The 15971-nt window shown below is 47.3% G+C and overlaps 1 protein-coding gene across 1 annotated transcript; it reads right to left on the bottom strand.

Annotated features, from left to right (window-relative positions):
- Positions 1 to 1062: 1062 nt before the first annotated feature.
- LAX1 (lymphocyte transmembrane adaptor 1) lies at positions 1063 to 15459 on the bottom strand. The gene is made up of 8 exons (XM_049770792.1): positions 15356 to 15459; positions 11932 to 11956; positions 11298 to 11366; positions 11189 to 11226; positions 7195 to 7304; positions 6561 to 6671; positions 5905 to 5990; positions 1063 to 1800 (listed from the first exon to the last, which is right to left on the bottom strand). Exons 1-8 carry the CDS (start codon positions 15457 to 15459, stop codon positions 1063 to 1065), a joined length of 1281 nt encoding a protein of 426 aa, XP_049626749.1.
- Between the last annotated feature and the right edge of the window lie 512 nt (positions 15460 to 15971).

Here is a 15971-nt window from a genome sequence, read left to right on the forward strand (position 1 = left end):
GAGAGAGCCAAGAGTTACCCCTGAGCATCACCAGGTGTGGCCTCCCAATAAAACAAACAAAGACATTGTGAGGGCAGAGCAATTTATACAGTGGGGTAGGGACCTTGCCTTGCACACAGGTGACCCAAGTTTGAATCCCAACATTCCATATGGTTCCCTGAACACCCCGCAGGGAGTTATTCCTGAGTGCAGAGCCAGAAGTAAGCCTGTAGCATTACCTGGTATGCCTTCCCCCAAACAAAACAAAACAAAATGAGAAATCATCAAACAATTTTTCAAAGTGGATCTGTGATTGGTAACCTCCTCAGCAGTGATCATGAGTGTCTGTTCTGTCACATCTTCTCCAGCAGTGTGTAATCCATGTTCTTCCAAAAATGTAAAGTGCTCCCACCCCACTCCAACATCTCTTTTCCTTTTGGCCTGAGTTCCATGACAAAGTAATTCCATGTTCTTGCTCTGTAGCCAGCTGGTAATCATGAAGACAATGACTACAAGCTACATGTTTCCATTAGGTTCTGAAGGCCTTGCCACACACCCCCTTAGCAATGTGACACGATATTTCTAGCAACCCTTCTCAGGCACTTGAGAAGGACAGACTCCTTGCTTTAGAAAAATTCCTTTCTGGGGCCAGAGAGATAGTATAGCTGTAGGACATTTGCCTAGCACACAGTCAATCCAGAATAGATGATGGTTCAAATTCCAGCATCCCATATGGTCCTCCTGAGCCTGTCAGGAGTGATTTCTGAGCGCAGAGTCAGGAGTAACCCCTGAGCGCCACCGGGTGTGACCCAAAAACCAATTAAAAAAAAAAAAAAAAAAGAAAGAAAAAAGAAAAATTCCTTTCTGCCTTTCCCAGGGTTTCTGAGCTCCCTCCTCAAGCCAGCCCTTGTGGTCTCAACAAACAAATCCCCTGAGAGGCAAGGCTGGTCATGCATCTTCACTTGGCCAGGAGGTGACTGTGGCGATGGTAGAGCAACCGTTCCATGTGTTTCTATCTAGGTGCCTGGTCTCAAGCCATTAGCAAGGAGCTGATAAGCACACCAAGCTTCCTGCCATGGCAACTTAGACATTCTCATAGTCATGGGAGCTTTCCTTTGACACCTCCTCTTCATGTTTCATAGGACTATCCTCACTCTGCGCAGCTGGCAGAGGAGTCACTTGGTCTCCCAGAGCCAGGAACCTCTGGGAGTGAACAGTGAGTTGGACATGGATCTCTGAGTCATCTGCCCTGCTCTCTGTGTGGGCTGTGCTTGAGGAAGTCACTTCCTCTGCCTGCTGCTGTTGGCTCCTCTGGATCGCTGCTGCAGAGATATTTTCATAATCGCTGCAGCACTGAAGCTCCACCCAGGTCTCTTTGCCCTGTTGAGCTCCTTTATCCAGCCCCTCCATATTGACATAGTCATTGGAGGTCTCAGAGGAATTGTCCCCATCACTGAGGAGATCACAGCTCTCACTTACTGGAGTCCAAACACTGGAGCAGTCCTGGGTGTTCTCCTGCTCTCTTTCCTCAGTAAAGGTCTGCTCTGTCTGCTCTGGGGCACCCAGGAAAACAGAGAGACTCTTGGAGGTGAATCTAGAAGCTAGAGCTTCAGCAATCTCTACTGCTGTGGGCACATTGATGTAATCATGTGAATTCTCTGAAGAAGAGCTGGAGCAGCTTCTGCCATTGACATCAGGTACTGAGAGAGTGTGGTCCTTGCACATGTGAGTCCCTAAGGCATTGTCATAGATGTCCACTGAATACACTGCAGCTTGAGCACAGGTTCTGTGCACCAGGAGTGCATTGTCTGCTTGGGAGGCCTGCAGGCAAAAGGGAAGGACAGTGACAGGTCAGCAGTAGAAAGGTGGACAAAACTGTTCTCTGCCAGGACCTGCTTCCTCACCACTAATATTTCTGGCTCTCAAGCTAAAAAGCTTTGAAGGCCAAGTAGGTCTGAGCAGAGGGGACTCAGCTTAAGAAAAGCAATAGTAGGAACCAATAGCTTGCTCAACAGGCTGAGAACTTGCATGGTTCATAAGATGTTCCAGTTCAATCCCTACTACCACATGGTCCCCTAGCACTGCCAGGAACAGACAGGAGTAGCCCCAAGGCACACCCCCTTTAAACAAAACAAAATAAATAAATAAAATGAAGCAAGCATGAAATTGTTTTTTGGTTTTTGGGCCACACCCGGCGGTGCTCAGGGATTACTCCTGGCTATTTGTTCAGAAATAGCTCCTGGCAGGCACGGGGGACCATATGGGATGCCGGGATTCGAACCAACCACCTTAGGCCCTATATCAGCTGCTTGCAAGGCAAACACTGCTGTGCTATCTCTCCAGCCCCGCAAGCATGAAATTGTGACAACAATTTTTTTCTGCTTTCTGCTCACAAGGGGATGTTTGGTGGAAAGTGGTTGAAGTGGGAAAATAAGAGGCAGAAGAGGAAAGATTAGAGTGACCTATTCTAGGAACTGAGCAACAAAGAATAGGTTATAAATCACAGGGTAAGATGAGAACAGAACTAGTGTAAAGGTCTGATCAGTCTGTGTAAACAGAAACTGGACCGCAGAAACAATTAGTAAATGTCTACATGGAATGTAAAGCAAATTCCATTAGTCATTAATTGAACCTAATTACTGGTTCTGTTAGTAACCATGTTGGCAAATGCTGTGTGTGTGAAATAAAAAATGTTCCTCACTTGGAGTAATATAGCCTGTAACTAACCAACCTACAAAAGCATTTTGTAGATGTGGCAGATTTGGGTTTGATCCTAGCATCACATCTCTGTCCTCAAGTATTCACTGGGGATGATAAGGGCTAGGATTTATTTGTATGCAAGGCAAGAGCCCTTCCCCGCTGTACTATCTCACCAGCCTTATCAGTCTAATTTCTGTTTCTTTTTTTTGTTGTTGTTGTTGTTTTCATTTTGGTTTTTGTGTCACACCTGACAGCGCTCAGGGGTTACTCCTGGCTCTGTGCTCAGAAATCACTCCTGGCAGGCCCAGGAGACCATATGGGATGCCAGGATTTGAACCACCGTCCTTCAGCATGCAAGGCAAATGCCTTACCTCCATGCTATCTCTCCGGCCCCTCAGTCTAATTTCTGTACCTGCCAGCCAGAGCACAAATGGCTCAAGATTGTGCAGAGTGGGCCGGGCGGTGGCGCAAGAGGTAAGGTGCCTGCCTTGCCTGCGCTAGCCTTGGACGGACCTCGGTTCGATCCCCCGGCATCCCATATGGTCCCCCAAGCCAGGAGCGACTTCTGAGCGCATAGCCAGGAGTAACCCCTGAGCGTTACCGGGTGTGGCCCAAAAACCAGAAAAAAAAAAAAGATTGTGCAGAGTGAGGCTGTAAATCTGTGTCACCTTTCTATGCTGAGTTTGGGCAAGGTCCTAAATGTCTTTGTACCTTAGTTTCACAGCTGAAGAACATCATTGGTTCTATATCAAGAGGCTTTTGTGAGGAGTGATTCAATTGCTAAGAATTTGGAATATTACTAAGAGGTTGAAATAGCTCTTGGCACATAGAAAACACCAGAGTTGGACTTTATTATCGGGAGGCAGCTGACACATAGAACATTGGGACCATTTAGAGATATTGGATGGATGCTTCCAGAACTTCTGAATTTCCAAGAACAGCTGGGGCTTGCTTTGTATGCCAGAAACCTGGGTTCATTCCCTAGCCCCATATAGTCCATTGAGTGATCCCTGAGCTCCAAACTGAAAGTTGTTTCTGAATATTGCTGTGTGTAGCCCCAATACAAAATAAGAAAAAAAGAAAGAAAGAAAAAGAGAGAGAAAGAAAGAGAGAAAAAAGAAGCAAGCAAGCAAGAAAGAAGAAAGAAAGAAAGAAAGAAAGAAAGAAAGAAAGAAAGAAAGAAAGAAAGAAAGAAAGAAAGAAAGAAAGAAAGAAAGAAAGAAAGAAAGAAAGAAAGAAAGAAAGAAAGAAGAAAAAACTGAACATCTGGACTTATAGCAGTGTCTTAGAACTTTTAATTTGGCTATCGTTTAAATATTCTTTAAACATTTTTTGGGGGGGGCCATACCTGGAGGTGCTCAAGGGTTACTCTGCTCAGAAATAGCTCCTGGCAGGCACGGGGGACCATATGGGACACCGGGATTCGAACCAACCACCTTAGGTCCTGGATCAGCTGCTTGCAAGGCAAACACAGCTGTGCTATCTCTCCAGGCCCAATTTTTTTTTATTATTAATTTTTAAGGACTGGAAAGCACCCGCGGGACTTGAACCACAAGAATCTTTGACATTTTAATGTCCAAGCCAAACATATTTGTGGGTACAAGTCAGTTTGGGACCTACACTGGAAATGTCAATTCCTCTCAGGATCCAAGCAAAACTGAGATTGGAATTTCTTAGGAGAAAGAGTTTCCCTTTCCCTGCTCTTTTCCACTACCTAGAGTTGCTGGCCCAGGAAGACAGAGGAAGGAGCAGAGCCCAAGCAGGGGAAAGTGGGGAAATTGGCCCTGGTGGTTGAGCAGAGTCTCTGGGTATGAGGCCCATGAGCACCATCCAGGCTGACAGCATGTCCTCAGAGGACCTCAAAATCTAGAGACACATTCAAACCAGCCAAGAAGAGCCAAGCTGACCCTCCTTTCTGAATCTTCCATGCAACCCGCTGCTCTGAGGTCTCTCCCAGGAATTGCCTTTAGCGCATAGACATGGGATGGCTGTATCTGACTCTAGCTGCCTCTTCTAACTTCAGAGGGTGTCCCAGTGCAGCCCACCTTTCTACCCCATCTACAGGCATTTTGAGGAAAGTAAAAACAAGTCTAAAGAGGTCCTAAGGAGCGCTCAGGGGTTACTCCTGGCTCTGTGCTCAGAAATAGTTCTTGGCAGGCACGGGGGACCATATGGGACACCGGGATTCGAACCAAGCACCTTTGGTCCTGGGTCGGCTGCTTGCAAGGCAAACGCCGCTGTGCTATCTCTCCGGCCCCCCTAAGAGAATTTTAAGGTCTTTCTTTTCTCTCCTTCCTTCCCTCCTTCTTTTTTCTTTCCTTCCCCTTTCCTAATTCCTTCCTTCCTTCTGATTTTTTCCTTTCTTTCATTCCTTCCCTTTCTCTTTTTCTTTCTTTCTTTCTTTCTTTCTTTCTTTCTTTCTTTCTTTCTTTCTTTCTTTCTTTCTTTCTTTCTTTCTTTCTTTCTTTCTTTCTTCCTCTCTTTCTTTCTTTCTTTCTTTCTTTCTTTCTTTCTTTCTTCTTTCTTTCTTTCTTTCTTCCTTTCTCTCTCTCTTTCTTTCTTCCTCTCTTTCTTCCTCTCTTTCTTTCTCTCTCTTCCTTCCTTCCCTCCCTCCCTCCCTCCCTCCCTCCCTCCTTCCTTCCTTCCTTCCTTCCTTCCTTCCTTCCTTCCTTCCTTCCTTCCTTCCTTCCTTCCTTCCTTCCTTCCTTCCTTCCTTCCTTCCTTCCTTCCTTCCTTCTCTTTCCCCTTCTCTCTTTCCCTTTCTCTTTTCCCGTGCCTCACCAGGGGTACTATTACTCCAGCCTTGTTTGTTTATTCCTGAGGACCAGAATGCAGGGCCTTACAATGAGAGGTTTCTCTATAATTTTGAGCCAGGCCCTGGTCCCTGAAAGGGGCTCTGCACACCAGCAGCATTGTTGGGATATCTCCTGAAGGGCGCTTTGAAAGGACAACACCCACTTGGATAAGCCTGTTATCAGGTCTTTGAAGAAACAACACTGTTGTGAAGAGTCCTTGAAGACACCAGCCAGGTGCCTCAGACACTGCCCAGCCCTAGTTTCTCTTTCTTCATCCTGCCTCCCCCAGGGCAGAAGGGAGGGGTCCATGCTCCCAGTTTGCTCACCAAGCCTCAGGGAAGGACCTGCTTTTAACCCTACAACTCTTCCACCTCAGCCCCAGAGGTTCCCACAGCCTGGCCCCCTCGGGCCTGGTAATCTCCCCCCTCACCGTGTGCTCAAAGGCAGGGCTGCTGGAATTTCTGGAAAGAAGGCTCTCAGTGCTGACAACCCGGGTGCTCCTGATTTGCGGTCTCCCTGAAAGCACACAATACAAATCCTGAAGACAGTGGGGCAGCCCAGTGTGTGCTTCTGCCCAAGAGGCCTCGGTTTGTTCCCACATCATGGATCTTGAGTGGTGGGCTTTATGTAGCTTGGCATCTGGCCTAGTGCTCTGCAGAGATACTGGGAAAAAACTCTGAGAACTCACAGCATCCTAGGACACAGCAGGCTCAGAAATCAGTCTGGGGGTAAGCTCCGGAAGTGTTCTCCCTGAAGCTGCTCCTCAATGTTCTCCTGCCCATCCTTCCCTTTCTGGACACACCTGCTTTCTACTCCTTTCACACCAAGAACTAGCAAAATTCTAGGCCCAGAGGGCCCTGCTGCCTTCCCCAGGCTCTGGAGCCCCCTTCACCCACTAATACTAAGTGATCTCTGCCCTCTCCCCTATTCTCCATTCTCTCCAAAGGACTGAAACCTAGAGAAAGTGGCTTCAAGCCAGAAGACGCATTCTGAGGGCAGAGGTTCTGTTCATATGGACACCATGGATTAGAAAGGAAAAAAAAAATTTGGGTTTTTGGGTCACACCCGGCAAAAAGGAAAATTTACCCAGTGATTCCTGCCTCCGGGGTAAGTGGTCATAAATATTTTTCGCTTGTTGTCTGGGTCGAGGTCGATTCAGGGAGGGCAGGCCTACAACACGGCGGTAAGGTGTATGCCCTGCAAGGCAAAGAGAGAGATGAAAGGGTCACACTAGGGCCAGCTGCATAGAAGGTGGGTACTGTGAGGGCTGAGACAGAATGCCCCACCTGTACCAGGCATCATTAAATGTATGCTCAGACCTGATAATTCTACCTGAGTTAAAAGAACAGGGTCAAGGCAGGAAGAACTGCACAGTGGCAACTCCTATTTTTTGTGCATGGAGAAATAACTGGTCTTTATTATTTAGTTTAACAGGAAACTGTAAAAGTTGTTTTATGGGCCTGAGAGATAGATAGTCCAGTGAGTAAGGTACTTGGCTTGCACGCAGCCCACCAGTTTAAACCTCAACTCTACATATGGTTCCTTGAGTCCTGCTAGGAGCACAGAGCCGTCAGCACTAAAAGTAACACTGAATGTGTTCCCCCTCCCTAAAAGGTGATTTGAGCAACTAGAAATGGAATTATAAAGGACTGATATCCTAAAATGCAGGCTAAATGGTGGATTCTAATGTGTTTTAACTTTGGATGAACAAGTGACTCACGCTTCTTCCATTTCTTCCACTTCCACAGGACACAGAGAACCACAACGAGCAGGAGAGGGGTGAAGAATCCTGCAAACCCAGAAAAGAGGCTGCTGCTCTGGTCTGTAGCTCTAGAATGAAAGACAAGGGCCATGATGGGCCACAGAGGTGGAAGTAGCAGGGGCTAGGTTTTTTGGGGGGGGGGGCAGTGCTCAGGGGTTACTCCTGGTTCTATACTCAGAAATCACTCCTGGCAGGCTTGGGGGACCATATGGGATGCCGGGATTCGAACCACCGACCTTCTGCATGCTATCTCTCCGGCCCAGGGGCTAGTTTTTTTTGGGAATATGAGGCCCAGGTTTGGACAACAGCGCCAAGGCAGGGAGTGGTATAAGGGATGGCAATCTCTCTCTCTCTCTCTCTTTCTCTCTCTCTTTCTCTCTCTCTCTCTCTCTCTCTCTCTCTCTCTCTCTCCTCTCTCCTCTCTCTCTCTCATTTTGTTTTATTTTACTGGCTGTATGCAGGCCTTACTCCTGGTTCTACACTCAGGGATCACTCCTGGCAGGCTCAGGGAGCTATATGGGATCCCGAAGATCAAACCCTGGTTGGCCACATGTAAGGCAAATGCCTTTCCATTGTACTATCTCTCTGGCCCAACAAGCTCATTCTACAGCCACTTTGGACAGAGGGGAAACAGAAACAGATATGGTAGAAGGAATAATCCCTTTCAGATGCCTGTAGTTTATGTGGGGCATGAATGTAGTCCTTACCACATTTCTGTCTCTTTTGTAGCCAAGAAAGCAGAAATTCAGAGTCAAAAAAGCAGAGCAGCATGTCAGAGACCATACAGATAGGTAGCAGCATAGATATATTATGAGTCTATGTATGCAAGGCTCTAAAATGTTTTTGAGGTCAAAGAGAGATTTGCATGCAGGAGGTCTGCATTTAAGAGCTTGCACTGCAGTCACCCAAGCAAGATGTACTTTTCTGCTGTATCACGTTGTCCTTCAGACTTACAAAATCACATCCACCTTCTCAGCTCTCCCTCTACCCAAGAGGATAAATCCAATCTACAACAAGGAAATGGCTCTGAGACAATCCAGCTGTTTGCACTTGAGTAGTAACATCACAAAACTAGCTTGTGGAACTGGTCTTCAAGTAACACTTTGCAGCTATATGGAATGTAACTGATGCCAATGCCAATGCCAATACAGCGCGCCAGTTCCATGCCACCTGCAGTGCAAAGCAGAGCTAGAGCCACCAACTGAAATTATAGCTGAAAGCAGCCAACTGAGATTATAGCTGAACTAAAGCTGACTTCTATCCCCAAATATGAGAAACCTGCACTAGACAAATGGGATAGGGATTGGGACACTGTATTGCATTGATTCCTAGCACAGCACATGGTTCCCCGAGTATATCCAGGATGACTTCTGAGCATAAAGCCAGGAGTAAGTCCTGAACACTGCCAGATGTGGCCCAACTCTGCCTCACTCCCCTCTACCATCACTCCCCCCAAAGAGAGTGTGGGAAAGAGAAAAGAGAAAGAATATGAGGGGGGGGGGAAGGGAGAGAGAGAGAGGAGAGAGAAGTCATATGCTCAAAGGAAACATTTGTTCATTTGATAGAGATGAACTCTATACTGGACATTGTGACTAGGATGCCAAGCAGACCTCTCATACTAAACACATGCCAGACAGCACCCCACTTCTTCCCAGAATCTGCTGTTTCTAGGCTAGATCTCAGTTGGGTGCTTGTTCTAAAATCTAGGGACTGTCAGTATGACACTTTCATTTCCCACCTCTGTCCCACCAGATTCAGTCATCTCTGAACTGCACTTTTTTTTTTTTTTTTGGTTTTTTGGGTCACACTTGGAGGCGCTCAGGGGCTACTCTTGGCTCTATGTTCAGAAATTGCTCCTGGCAGGCTCGGGGGACCATATGGGATTCCAGGATTTGAACCACTGTCCTTCTGCATACAAGGCAAATGCCCTACCTCCATGCTATCTCTCCGGCCCCTGACCTGCACTTTTTTTTGTTTGTCTTCTTTTGGGGCCACACAAGCAGTGTTCTGGGGTTATCTTAGCTCTGAGTTCCAAGAATAATTTCTGGCAGTGCTTAGAGAACCATATAGATGCTGGAGATTGAACCTGGGTCAGCAGCATGCAAGGCAAGCACCCTAACCGGTACTATTATTCTGGCCCTCTAACCTGCACTATTGAACCCCATATTACTTTAATATATGAGCCGGCTTGATCACACAGACAATTAGACTCCATTCTGTGTGTGTAAAGCCATGGCTTCTGGTCACACTTGCCAAAAACCCATCATCTAAAGAGGGCATCCCAGTGCACAAGACCTTCTAACCTCATATCTGACCCCTTCCATAAACCAATAAGTCCAGGTGTTCCTTCCTATTTCATCCCTGCTGCTCCTCTCCCAACTGTGTATTAGGTTCCATTCCCCAAATTACTGCTTCAGCCAGGTTTTTTCTGGACATACTCTTGGATTCTTAGTACCCTGACTCTGCTCTGTTTTCTATTTTGTGACTCTTGTGGGCAAATCGCATTAGGTGATGATATACTTGTCTGTTTCTATTTATATCTGAGGCACCTACCAAGTCACTCCAGGAGGTCTGAGATTTTCATTCCTCTACACAGAAGCTTGGAACAAAGCCTGGTATTTAGTAGGGATTGATGACTATTAGTTGCTTGAGTGAATCAATGTGTATATTGATAAATGTGTGTGTGTGTGTGTGTGTGTGTGTGTGTGTGTAGGGTGTCTTCAAAACTCTGACAGCTTTATTTATTTATGAATTCATTCCCTGTCAATGCCTTTGTCTACCTACAGAGGAAGTCCATGTGCCATGGTGATAACATTGATTTAACCAAACAACAGGGACTTAACATGTATTATCATTATTGAGTTGTTCTGTCATCATAATATGAAGTGTGTGCCACTATTGATGGCTTTATATCTTGTTAGTATGTTATTAAAGGTTTTAGCAGTAACTTTACACTGAAGGCTGGGAGCTAGCTGAATGGCACATCAGGAGTGGGTTTGTGTGTTTGTCTTTCTTTCTTCTTTTTTTTGTTTGCTAGTTTTTGGGCCACACCTGGCTTACTCTAACTTGCAACAGGGTTCACTCTGGGTGTGCATGGGGGACCAGATATGGTACTGGGGATCAAACAACCTCATTGTACTATCACTCAGGTTCTAGACCCTTCTTATACTGCATAGTTCACCAGGTGCTACCAGGAGTGTCCTTAAAGTAGACACCTCCTTAAAGTAGACACCGAGCAGCACTGGAAGTGGCTCAAAATCCCAAATTAATTAATTAAAATTCACATCTACGATTAGTTGTGTGACATTTTAAATTCTAAAAATACCTTTTTTACGTTCCTGATAAGTTTTGTTTATGTCAAATGTTTAAAACCTTCAAAACCTCTTTAGAGGCTGGAGAGATAGTATAGGGGTTAAGGCATTCGCCTTGCCTGACACGTGATTCCTGAGCACAGAGCCAAGAGCAGCCCTGAGCACTGGTCATTTGTGAACCAAACACAAAAACCCAAATCCTTAGAAGGTGGCCTTTGCTTCCAACATGATTGGAGACAGTTTCTGTTATTTATTTATTTATTTATTTTTTTTTTGTTTTTGGGCCACACCCGTTTGACGCTCAGGGATTACTCCTGGCTATGAGCTCAGAAATCGCCCCTGGCTTGGGGGGACCATATGGGACGCCGGGGGATCGAACCGCGGTCCTTCCTACGCTAGCGCTTGCAAGGCAGACACCTTACCTCTAGCGCCACCTTCCCGGCCCCATGTTATTTTTTTTTTTTAAGGTGAAATTATTGGTACTGGAGACAGGAAAGAGAAAGGTTTGCACTCAGGGCCTCTAAGACGTGAAAATCAAGCAGGCCATGCAGCTAATCTACCCAAGGAAATCTTGTGCCCACAGCGGTCTCCCCCTCTTTCCCACACCGCCTCTGCTTTTTCTCCCAGCAGTCCTAGCAAACCTGTAAGTCTGAATTTGGTAGTTGTGGGGGCTGAGTGACTACGGGGAAAAGGAGCCCATCAGGTTAGACCAGGAACCCACAGAGGAGAGTCTCAGGCCCAGACACTCACCTGCCTGGGTCTGAAGTTCCCTGCAGAGTGCTGGGCTCCACGGTGCTCCACCTCGGTCCTGGCGATGATCTAGGGATGGCATTCAGTGTCCCACGACCCATGGGAAAGGCCTCTGGCTTCAGCTTCTGCCCAAATCTCTTGCTCTCAGCCAGTGTGTGGCCACTTTGCTCTGCTTTTCTGAAGTTGTTGATTCTCCAGAGGAAACTTGGTTTGCATTTTCCATAGGGTCCTGTGCTTTGTGGTATTTGCTGCATTAGTAGATGAGAACATCAGAAATTCTCTGGTTTCTATAACTTTCAAACACTGCCTACTGTACAAGTGGGTTTTCTTTGTGTTTGGGGGTCTTGGCACTCACATTGCTGGTGTGTGTGTGTGTATGTGTGTGTGTGTCCACGTGTGTGTATGTGGTGTGTGTGTGTGTGTGTGTGTGTGTGTGTGTGTGTCCACGTGTGTGTATGTTCAGGATACCAAAGGTACTGGGGATGAGTCACAGGTAAGGAAAGCACCCAAACCCCTGTCCTCCCTCTCCACCCGCCTTCCTTGCCTTTTTTCTTGAGCTATCCTACAGCAAGCTTCCTGCCTTAATGAGAAGCTGAGCTGCCCCCAAATAGAAATTCCCCATATTGGCATCTACCTGTGGGGTAACGGTGGTGCAGGACCTGAGCGGGCGAGCAAATAGGGCGCTGTTCTCCAGCTGAGGCTCAGGCTCCAGGAGTGGGCAGCAGGAAGTGTGAAACTTCGGAGGCGCTGGAGAGGCTCAGCCTGCACATCTTAGACCTCTGAGGTTCCTCTGACAAAGAGGAGCAAATACTTTGCCAGAATGGAAACAGAGAGTCAGTCACAGGAAGCGACACCCCCATAGAGCTCATGAAGTGTGGGGCCCAGGAAATGCTCTGTCTGTGCCCCAGGAGACTGAACAAAACAGGTCTATGCCCAGCTGGTTAGCTCCTTTGTGAATTGGCGCCCTGTGTGGTCTGCGGGTTGCCCAGAGGGTCCAATGGCCAGAGAGGTGGTTTCAGACGTGTGTGTGTGTGTGTGTGTGTGTGTGTGTGTGTGTGTGTGTGTGTGTGTGTGTGTGTAAGGAGGTGGGGGAACCTGATTTCTGGGCTGTGTCTCAGGCTAACTGGATAGAGTCAGGTTGTCAGAATGTTTCATACCCTGGGCCAGAGAGAACAAGCAGTGGTCAAGGTGCTGGCCTTGCATGTGGCTCATTCTGGTGTGATTCTCGACACTACATTATTTGGAAGTATATTATGTCGGATCCCTGTGCACACTGGTTGTGGGGCCTCCTTATTCCCCTCCAAAAGATTTTTAATTTGGTGGTGCTCAGTAGTTACTCCTGGCTCTGCACTGAGGAATTCCTCCTGGTGGGCTTGGGGGACCATATGGAATGCTGGGAATTGAGACCGCTGTGCTATCCCTCCAACCCTAATCCAAAAGTTTTATACCTGGGCAAGCTCAACTCAGGTGCTACTCTGGGGAAAGAACTAATAATGCCCTTTGGTAGATTCTATGCTGCCTCCCCTGCCTTCTGGGGACAGTTGTTCCAGGCCTGTGGCTGCATGTCCCCTACATCTGCCCACATGCCCCTCACTTGGGAGATTGGGCACCTCTTGCTTTTCATTGCCTCCCATTCTCTTCCCTGCCATGGTCAGAAATCCACATTGTGCGTGGGGAGGGCCCAGAGAAGTAGCAGCTGAAATGATGGGGTGGGCCTGGCGAAGAGCAGGTGGTTTGGTTTGTGCACACAGGCACGGGGCTCTCGTGGGCTGGGGGGAGCTATTGCTCAACACCACCCCTCTCCCAAGCCTATACTAAGGCCCCCCACAAGCTCGACTCTGATCCAACAGTGAACCGGCCCCACCAGAGAGGATCTGCAGGTCACTAGCACTACACATCTCTCTGGAAAGAGAAATCCTGCTTCCAGTGTCAGTCTGAATTCTTAAGTATCCTAACATACAGCACAGGTGACCTTGGTGGTGATCTAATCTCTGGGGTGAGCAGTAACAAGTGTGGCCCCAAAACAAACAAAAAAGATAGGGTGGGAGTAATAACACCATGGGTAGAGGGTTTGCCTTATATGTAGCCTACCAGGGTTTGATCCTTGGCATCCCTTAGGATCCAATGACCATGGACAGCCCTACAGTAATGCCATTGAGGCAGGTCCATGGGCATCTATGGCTTCCCCTGGGGACAGCTAATACTGTACCATCTCACCACACACTTGATAAGACATACTCACTGCTCCTGACGCTTCCTCCTGATCTTTCAGTGCACAGCTACAGGACCTGGGTCCTGTCCCCCTGTCCATCCTGCTCTCTTTCATGACAGGCAAATGCCTGGGTCTGAAGACCAGACTCCATTGGGTGGGGCTGCTCAGGGCTCAGGCACTGTCTCACTGTGCCTTCTCTTCACACCTGCTCTGTCACTCCCAGCAGTGCTTCCCCTTTTCTCCAGTTCAATGCCTCTGAAACCACAGTTCACACGTTGATATTGGTTATATTTGGATGCTGGGCCACAGGGCATTTTACTTTCTTCTTTGAATTCTTATTGTTTAAGAGAACAGGAGCAGGGAGGAAGTGAGGGGTAGGGACATATCCCTTCCATGCAGAAGGACTCCAGTTCACTCTTCAGATATCTATACTGCTGGCCCCAGCATTGAATTGTGACCCCCCCCCCACTAAGCGTTTTTTAAGAGTACACCCCGCAAACAAAGCAAAAAAAAATCACACTTTAAATTTTATTTAATTATTATTTTGGATTTTCAGCCACACCTGGTGACACTCAGGGGTTACTCCTGGCTATGCGCTCAGAAATCGCTCCTGACTTGGGGGACCATATGGGATGCTGAGGGATAGAGCCGAGGTCAGTCCTAGGCTAGCGCGCAAGGCAGATAGATACCTTACTGCTTGTGCTACTGCTTTGATCCCTCTATATGCTGTCTTTTTGGGAAATTACCTGATTTTAAAATTTACAAAGCTATTTAAGACTGAATCTCAGTCATACAATGTTTTGACACCAATCCCTTCACTAGTGTCCCCTTCCTCCACCAATATCATCAGTCCCCCCCCCCCCCCGCCAACCCCAGGCTGACTCTGTGGCAGTCACTTTATACCATAGTTTATACTTTTCATACGTTATACTTTCAGCTTGCTACTTTGCTTCTCCTCCACCAATGTCGGATTATTCCCTTTTTCCTACCCCCCAGTGACAAGTGTTTTACTGGAAACCAGTTCTCATGCTCATTGTACCTATTGCCTTTGGGAATTTATTATTTTCCTACTATATTTATTTATACCCCTCGTATGAGAGATCATTCTGTCCTGTCCCTCTCCCTCTAACTTTAATCATTCTGAGACTCTCCAGATTCATCCATGGAGCAGCAAATTGTCTGACTTCATCTTTTCTTACTGTTATTTCTTGTCATTTTGTTTTTTGGTTTTGACCCACACTGAGCAGTGCACAGTGCTATTCTTGGCTTTGCACTCAGGGATCACTCCTCATGAATTCAGAGGATCCTAAAGGATGCCAGGATTGAACCCAGATAGGTTGCATGCAAGGCAAATACTCTACCCATGGTGCTATTCCTCCTGCCCTATCTTTTATTTATTTATTTTTGGTTTTTGGGCCATATCTGGCAGTGATCAGGGGTTGCTCCTGGCTCTGCACTCAGAAATTACTCCTGACAAGCTTGGGCGACCATATGGGATGCTGAGGATCGAACCTGAGTCATTCACATGCAAGACAAATATCCTCCCCATTGAGCTATTGCTTTGGCCCTTGCCCTGTCCTTTTTCTTTTTTCTTTTCTTTTTATTATTATTTTTTTTTTGGTTTTGGGTCACACCCAGCAGCACTCAGGGGTTACTCCTAGCTCCATGCTCAGAAATCGCTCCTAGCAGGCTCGGGGGACCATATGGGATGCCGGGATTCAACCAATGACCTTCTGCATGAATGGCAAACGCCTTACTCCATGCTATCTCTCTGGCTCCTGCCCTGTCATTTTTATAACAAGAAATTATTTTTAAAACAAACCTAAGTAAGCCTAATGAAGCTTACCCCTTGCTCTTCAGTGTCCCCACATCCTTGCTGTCTCTTTGGATTGTTGAAATAAGTTTCTTGAGCTTCTCAGGGCATGGACTAGCATCTTTGGTGTTGGGCATGATGCAAGGGAGAACCAAATCTGGCTCTGGTTTCTCCTGAGTGCTCAGTGTACTGTGAATTGGGACTTAGGCATGTAGTGAGATGCGATACTAAAAGAGCACCCAATACTGACTCTGTTTCCCATGCTGAACACTCACTGGGCAAAGGAAAGTGGGGGGAGCAGCCCAGCCCTGCAGGAAGCCCTGCTCTGTACCTGGCCCTCAGTTCCAGTGCTGCCCTATGGGAGGGGAGGCTCCAACCAAGGTGGCACCTAACCCCTCCCGCTCCTCCCCACACCCACCCAGTTCACTTGCAACTTGGAGGCTTTTTCCATCCAGCCCAGACAAGTCTGAATGCAGAACAAGGTAGCTAGTACCTGCATTTTCAATGTAAGTTGTAAGGAAAGGCTGAGGAAAGTATAGCACATTTCTCTCTCTCCTGCCTGCCCCTGCTCCACCAAGACCCTTGGGAAGAGAGACGGAGAAAGGAGCAGCCAGTCCTGGAGGGAGCCAGTCTCTGCTCCCTACAAGGC

This window comes from Suncus etruscus, chromosome 3 (assembly GCF_024139225.1).
Source record: "Suncus etruscus isolate mSunEtr1 chromosome 3, mSunEtr1.pri.cur, whole genome shotgun sequence".
NCBI classification, from domain to species: Eukaryota; Metazoa; Chordata; class Mammalia; order Eulipotyphla; family Soricidae; genus Suncus; species Suncus etruscus.

Excerpts from the sequence above, each read along its gene's own strand:
- LAX1 (XM_049770792.1), bottom strand. The coding sequence starts at position 15,459 with ATGCCCAACACCAAAGATGCTAGTCCATGCCCTGAGAAGCTCAAGAAA. Across the intron at positions 11,367-11,931 it reads GCACCACCGTTACCCCACAG|ATCATCGCCAGGACCGAGGT; the intron begins GTAGATGCCAAT and ends TGCCATCCCTAG. Across the intron at positions 11,227-11,297 it reads GGAACTTCAGACCCAGGCAG|TCACTCAGCCCCCACAACTA; the intron begins GTGAGTGTCTGG and ends TTTTCCCCGTAG.